We start from the raw sequence: 7,450 nt of genomic DNA, 5'->3' as shown, positions 1-7,450 counted from the left end.
ATCACTGGTATTGGCCTGTGGGTTAACTTTGGGAAGTCATGTTCCTTTTCCTACACACATATTCCCCACCTCTAAAACAAGGATCACCTTCTTTGTAAAAGGTTTTAAGATCTCTCTATGGAAGAGTAGAGTGTAGTATTAAGAGCTTAAAGCCTGTTGCTCCGCTGGCTGAAAGCTATCCATGTTGGTGAAGCTACCACCATTTCCTCAGCTAAGGAGATGGTCTGCTGGTGTCCTCTTTGCTTTAAGCAGAATGAAGCTAATTCCTGTCCAAATGCCAACCGTGCCATCTAGTGGCAGTCACAAAATGCTGTCCCTGATCATGATCCTGCAAGGATGGGATGGCATCTCAGGGAAGGAGGGCTTTGGTGCCTGCCCTGGTGCCACCTGTGAAAGCAGGCAGATCGTTATATGAAGGCTTTGCTGAAGATGCAACATGTTAGGTGATACCCCAGGGAAGTGGTGGAGTCCCCATCCCTGGAGGTGTTCAAAAAATGTGTAGACACGGCACTTCAGGACATGGTTTAGTGGGCACGGTGGTGTTGGGTTGTCAGTTGGACTTTATGATCTTGAAGGTCTTTTCCAACCTTAATGATTCTGTGATTCTACATTCCCACCTTCCTTCCCTCTGGGTTTCCTGACTGCAGCAGGTCACAGCAACAAGGAATTGTGTTGGAGGATCTGCCCTTCTAATGCAGCTCCTCCTGGGTGGGAAGGGGATGGCCTGAGCTGGCCAGCTCCCGTGAAGCCATGGGGTGGGAAGTCCCAAATACATAAGCAGTATCTCGTGCAGCTGAACTGCAGAACTTCTTGTTGCCAGAAGCTGCTGAGATTAAAAGTGAAAATGTGTTTAAAAAAATTCTGGTGGCTGTTATCACCATGACACAGATTCAGCTGAGAATCTGAGAGTCCCCAAACCTCTGACTGCCAGAAGATGGGAGGCTGCAGGTGACACACATCCATTTCCTCAGGCCCCTTGGGAAGCACCTATGGCCACTGCAAGGTAAGAAATTTGTTCTGACCCACTACAGCAGTTTTTACCCTTCTCAGCTGGCCAGACTTGCTCAGCAAAGCACAAAGAAGGGTGTTTTAGAACTATAACATCAGCCTCCCTGAAAACCCACGGCTGAGGTTTGAGCAGTCAGGTATGGAAAGGAGCCACTGGGCTCTTCTAGAATTACAGAATCACAGACTGGTTTGGGTGGGAAGGGACCTTTCCAGGCCATCTAGTCCAACCCCCTGCAGTGAGCAAGGACATCTGTAACCAGATCAGGTTGCTCGGAGCTCCATCCAACCTGACCTTGAATGTTTCCAGGGATGGGGCTTCTACCACCTCTCTGGGCAACCTGGGCCAGTGTCTCACCACCCTCATCCTAAACGATTTCTTCACTATATCTAGTCTAAACCTCCCCTGTTCTAGTTTAAAACCATTTCCCCTTGTCCTATCACTACTGCTAGAAAGTCTGTGCCCATCTTTCTTATAGCCCCTCTTCAAGTATTGAAAGGCCACAATAAGATCTTCTTTCTCTTCTCCAGGCTGAACAGCCTCAACTCTCTCAGCCTGTCCTCACAGCAGAGCTGTTCCATCCCTCTGATCATTTTTGTGGTCTCCTCTGGAACTGCTTCAGCAGGTCCATGTCTTTCTTGTGCTGAGACCCCATTCAATGAACAGTCATAAATGGCATAGTTAGTCCAAGTCCAGGAACACAAACAGCAGCTGGTTTTAGAAAAGCAAAACAGATCTGACTGTCCACCCTTGGCATAACATCCTAATACCATCCCAGATTTGATCTGAGAAGGTGAGAAAACAAGAATAGAGCAAAGAGTGATGGGGAGTGGCTCTACTTGGTGTGTGTCTGGACATACCCAGTGTCTTTCAACAGCGTTGCCTCAGTTGTCAGAACAAACTGGTGGACAGTCCCATAGACAAAAGCTGCCTCCATCACAGCTCTGTGCTCTGGAAAGAGAAAGGCAAGACAAACTCATCTCAGATCCTTCCAGATCTCCCTCTTCATCCTTCCCAGTTGTAAATACCAATGCCCAGGCTTTCAGAAACTCTCAGGAAAAAGTCACAGCTGTCTGAAGACACTTTATGAAGGTAACTGAGTAGCTGGAGCTGAACCCAGTTGCTGATCCCCAGTAAAGGTGTATGTGAACCCATTCCACTGGATAACCAGAGATCTGTCAATGGGCTTATTTATTAAGACAGCAGCCACTGCCTTGCTGTCCCTCCCAAATCCACCTCTGAAAGTTTGTGTGCTCCTAGCAAAACTTTTCTGGTGCAACTGATCTCTTTGGAAACACAGCAAGACAAAAAGAGGTGGAGAACTTGCACCTGGGTGGCCCTTTCAGGTTTCCTTGATCCTTCATTTACAGGATTTTGGGTCAGAAACCCACCTCCCTTCCACCTTAGTAAAAAAAAGCCCTGGGAGGAGAGCAAAGATGAAAAGCTGAGTGTGAATACCTGCTGTCCCAGTAGCTGGTACATAGGCAAAGACCATGTTGGATCTCCCTTTCAATGCATTTTCAATGTTCTGAAGATCCATCAGTGTTTCAACGTATTTAACTTCATTAAAGAGCAAGGCACTGAGGAGGCAGAAAAAAACTCGTTAGCAACTTTTCTTTGAAGAGCAAATTTGCAGCCACATAATTGTCATGGGAAAAATAAGGTAAAATTCCAGCTTCTTGCTGGCAGATTGAAAGTTCACAGTGAAATACAGCTGCCCAGATGTGAGCTGGTGAGTCATCTCAACAGCACAGATTTACCAGGGTCAAACCACACCAAAGAGAGAAGCAGCTTTCTGACTCTGCAAGAAGAGGGGTTTGTATTTATGCAATAATTTACATGGACAAGTGAAAATGGAAAGGGAAGGATTTCACAGAGATGTTTCTGGTCCATACTTACAATAACACGTTAGCAACGATGGAGTTCACGTCAAACAAGGCATCGGTGGGAAACTCTCTGATCAGCATGTTACCTCTAGGGAGGGAAGAAAGAGTATCACCAAAGAGACTATGCAAAATTAGCGACGTGTACTGATTTCATTTGCACTCTGATGAATACTTTCAGGTATCTGCTGGCAGGAGTGGCTGGAAAGAAAATGTCAGGATTGAATTTGGGGATTTTGGAGGATGAGGTGTCCAGGCAATGCTGTTTTAGTAGAAGTCACCTCTCTCACTGCTGCTTCCCTCAGCTTCTGGGAACTGGTGATGAGAAGCTGAGCACAGACTCAGGTGGGGAAGGACTTTTCATAAGGGCAGTTAATAACAAAACAAGGGGAAATGGGTTTAAGCTGAAAGAGGGGAGCTTCCTAATTTAGATTAGATATTAGGAAGAAGTTCTTCACTGTGAGGGTGGTGAGACAGTGTCCCAGGTTGGCCAGAGAAGCTGTGGCTGCTCCTCCCTGGAAGTGTTGAAGGCCAGGCTGGATGAGGCTTTGAGCAACCTGGTCTAGTGGAAGGTGTCCCTGCTGCTGGCAGGGGGGTTGGAACTGGATGAGCTTTCAGGTCCCTTCCAACCCAAACCATTCTATGATTCTATAATGATTCTACACACCAAGCATCATCCTGTAGGCCCTCATCACCAGAAGAAATATTTCTGTGGATCATGTACAACAGTCAATGAGAAATGAGCTGATACATGGAGAAGCTTCCAGCTGACACCCCACGGAGAGACCAAGAGCTAAATCTTCACATCTACCAACAGGAAGAGCACCAAAGAGTGTTTCTTTCTAGAACTAGACCCAAAACTTAGTGGTCTCAGTATAACTCTGGAGGAGCTGTTGGTGGGAGGCCACCAAGGACAGAAGAACACTGATGGAGGATTTCTCTCGTGGTTTCATGCAGCAGCACAGCCCTCTGCTGCTCAGAGGAACATGGGGTAGGACTGGAGGCTTCACACTGAGGACAAAGCATCTACTCTGCCTGTGTTGGACCCTTCAGAGGTACTTTTTGCTAAACTCTGTGTGTCACTGCTGTCCTCCTGGCTCCTCTCTTCCTACACAGACATCTCTGATCACTCACAGTGTTCCCTTCAAACATCTGCACTGGACAAGCAATCACAGTGGGGTGCCCAGAAAGTCCCCCTCACCTGAACAGGTAGGCTTTCCTTAACACATTGTCTTTTCCACAATATCTTGAGACATCCTCTTTGGGACAATTAACCTAGACATTGAAAGCAGGTAATTAGACATTCAGCTCCACAAATTACTCCAAACATACACTACTACAGTTTTCTTCCATTCAAGAGTGTAAATAGAGCCTTTCCAAACCTGCTGGGAGAAAAAACACAATAAAATGGAGTCTAGAGGTGGGGACTGGAGTTTGTACTTCAGTTCTCCAGCTCAGCCTGTCTTGAATTGGGTCAGAAGGGACCACAATATGCTCAGCATATTCAAAGTGACAGATCAGTGCTTGCTTATTAAACCCAGCCTGTATCTGGAGGAAATCATAGAATCATAGAATGGTTTGGGTTGGAAGGGACCTTAAAGATCATCCAGTTCCAACCCCCCTGCCATCAGCAGGGACACCTTCCACTAGACCAGGTAAATCAAATAGATACACACATGTATGTAAGCACTTCTTATAATCTCATTACACTTGCTTGAATTTGTAATTCCCTCCCCTAAACCTGCATGAAATTTCAGCTAAAAACCCCTTTATATCAAATATTTATTGCACTGAATTGAAAAGAAGTGAAGTGATCCCGTTCATCATCATTTGCAGTTTGAGTTGGCAGGAGGGAGCCATGGTGGAGTCAGGCAAGTCCAACCTGAATGAGACGAGCGGGCTGATGTCCACCTCTGCAGCATGCTGGGGATCATACTCTTCCTTGTGCCATGCCTATGGGTGCACAGCAATGACCAGACAACTCCAAGGACCCCACGCAGCTGCAGGGAGGTCAGATTAGATCAGCCAGCTCAGCCTGGTACGTGGGGTTACCCATGAAAAAGACCAATCTATGGGAAAAATTTGAGTAGCTAAATGTCCCCTAAACACATGAATGCAAATCAAAGTGTACAGGCTCATCTACTGAGACTGAAGATGAGCCAGCAGAGTGCCCAGGTGGCCAAGAAGGCCAAGGGCATCCTGGCCTGGATCAGCACCAGTGTGGCCAGTAGGACCAGGGCAGTGATGGTCCCCCTGGACTGGGCACTGGTGAGGCTGCAGCTCGAGTGCTGGGTTCAGTGTTGGGCCCCTGACTCCAAGAAGGACATGGAGGTGCTGGAGCGTGTCCAGAGAAGGGCAACAGAGCTGGGGAAGGGTCTGGAGCACAAGTGTGCTGAGTTCCCTTGTGGCTGAGGGAACTGGGGGTGTTGAGCCTGGAGAAAAGGAGGCTGAGGGGAGACCTTCTGGCTCTGTCCAAGTCCCTGAAAGGAGGGTGGAGAGCAGTGGGGGTCTTGGTCTCCTCTCCCAAGTAACAAACAATAGAACAAGAGGAAATGGCCTCAGGTTGTACCAGGGGAGATTTAGACTGGATATGAGGAAAAATTTCTTCACTGAAAGGGTCATCAAGCACTGGAACAGGCTGCCCAGGGAAGTGGTGGAGTCACCATCCCTGAAGGTATTTAAAAGATGTGTAGATGTGGTGCTTAGGGACGTGGTTTAGAGGTGAACTTGACAGTGCTGGGTTTATGGTTGGACTTTATGATCTTAAAGGTCTTTTCCAACCAAAGTGATTCCATGATTCCATGATTCTATGATTCTATGAACTAGGAGGCCAGGAACAGCTCAGGGCTGCCCCTGCCTGACCCACAGCATGGTCAGTCCTCTGCTTCGCTGTGTTTTGTGACACAGGCACAACATCGAGCTTCTCTGGGACACAGGAGCCTGTCTGTGTCCCACAGGCAAAAGGTGTGACACAACCCACAAGCAGCAGATATAAGATGTAAGATGCAAGGGATAAAATGGGACACCCTGCTTAGCCAACACCTGCTTTCTTGGGGAGTCCCACTGCTGTCAGTCCCCATGATGGGTTGAGAGAAGCTCTGGCCACCCCACAGGAAGTCCTGCAGAAATAATCTGTCCCACTCCTCATCCCCTTTTACCTTCACCACTGAAATGCCATAATCCTGGAGGGCCTCGGCTGAGTTCTCAATCTGCTCCAAGAAGGGCTGGCCACCAGGAGAAACTGAAACACCAAAAAATCTCAAGATTGTTTCCATCCCTTCTCCTTACGGATGAGGCAGATGAGAGTATCTTCAGGGCAAGCACTGTCTGTGCTCTGGCATGGTAACAGCATGCTAAGGTCCCCATGCAAACATCCCTAGGACATCTGGTTTTGTCAGATGGGTGTTGCTGGGCTGGGCTGCAGGTCCTCAGGGTCAAGAGCATCCTCCTGCCACACACTGGGACAGTGCTTGACACAATACGGTCTTGCTCGTACTCAAGGAGTAAAGTATTTACTGAAACAAAACTTATTACAGGCAACAGTGTGAATGTCTGCAGTCTCCCCTCCTTCCCTTCTAACACATCCAGCCTCTCAATGCTGATGTGGGAGCTGTGGGAGCTGTCTCAGCCAACACCAATGTCTCTGGTGGGTGTTGAAGGGTCATGAAGGAGCAGAACAAGGAACAAGGCCAAGGATCACCTAATTCTTGACAGCCCTTAGTTCCCCTGCATGCAAATGATGCCCCTTTCCATGGGAGGTACCATGGAAGAGAAACCCAACCCCTTTGAGGGCACAACTCCTTAGGAGGTTGGGTTTTTCTTTCATGGTATCTCCAGAAAATAATCCAGAAAAATTAATGAAGAGGTTTGAAGGAATGTGTCTGGGGACACAGCCAGGAAAGATCCCACCCCAAGAGGTCTCTGCCTGTCAGAAGCACTTGGAGCTGTGCAAACACAGATTTCCATCTGAGCTCAACCAGCTCTTCAAAATCACTTTGGGTTTAAAAATCTCAAGAATTGCCTCTTCATTGTTTGACTTTCACACACACCCTCACACAAGCCTTTGCTGAAAAGCCAGGCTGATGGAAATGCATCCTGTTAAATACACACCATGGTGGCTGAAATAAGCCAGGGATGCTCTGCCGGGTTGCAAGCTCCTGAAATACTCCTGGGGGCTCAGCTCCTGCAGCAGCCCTGCACTTCCCCATGTTGGGATGGAGGAAGTCCAGAAGAGCAGGAAAGAGAAGGAAGAAATCCATCTGTCCTTTTGGGCTGACATGGTTGATATCAGCTACAGGCACAGGAGAGTCACAACTGCGAAAAAAATCAAACACATATAAATATATATATACACAAACATATATATGAGAGTCTTCTGCTTAGGGAGGTGCAGCATGACTGTAATTTCCAGATGTGAGACAAACATCTCAAGAACATCATGAATTAGTCACTAGAACAGCAGGTGATTCAGACAACTGTAAAGACAACAGCAAAGGCCATTCTCTTTCCTCTCAGCAGTACCTGCAAGAGCAAGGACCCTCAGTGCTTTCAATTTAGGGTT

General features: G+C 47.5%; 1 protein-coding gene across 1 annotated transcript in view; it reads right to left on the bottom strand.

Moving 5' to 3' along the window:
• The window catches only part of TXNDC16 (thioredoxin domain containing 16), a gene marked incomplete at its 3' end in the record, with an annotated part of 13,972 nt that extends 6,804 nt beyond the window's left edge, over nucleotides 1-7,168 (bottom strand). Inside the window, exons 1-6 of the mRNA XM_010164422.1 lie at nucleotides 7,000-7,168; nucleotides 6,048-6,130; nucleotides 4,091-4,164; nucleotides 2,906-2,980; nucleotides 2,465-2,586; nucleotides 1,867-1,957 (exon numbers count right to left, since the gene is read on the bottom strand). Of these exons, the coding sequence (XP_010162724.1) occupies nucleotides 1,867-1,957; nucleotides 2,465-2,586; nucleotides 2,906-2,980; nucleotides 4,091-4,164; nucleotides 6,048-6,130; nucleotides 7,000-7,168 (614 nt within the window). The remainder of the gene's footprint in view (nucleotides 1-1,866; nucleotides 1,958-2,464; nucleotides 2,587-2,905; nucleotides 2,981-4,090; nucleotides 4,165-6,047; nucleotides 6,131-6,999) is intronic.
• Nucleotides 7,169-7,450: the final 282 nt, after the last annotated feature.

The sequence above is a fragment of the Antrostomus carolinensis genome, unplaced genomic scaffold, assembly GCF_000700745.2.
Source record: "Antrostomus carolinensis isolate BGI_N321 unplaced genomic scaffold, ASM70074v2 scaffold5243, whole genome shotgun sequence".
Taxonomy (NCBI): domain Eukaryota; kingdom Metazoa; phylum Chordata; class Aves; order Caprimulgiformes; family Caprimulgidae; genus Antrostomus; species Antrostomus carolinensis.
The sequence above is the reverse complement of the archived record's forward strand: the minus strand, read 5'-3'. Positions and strand labels throughout refer to the sequence as shown.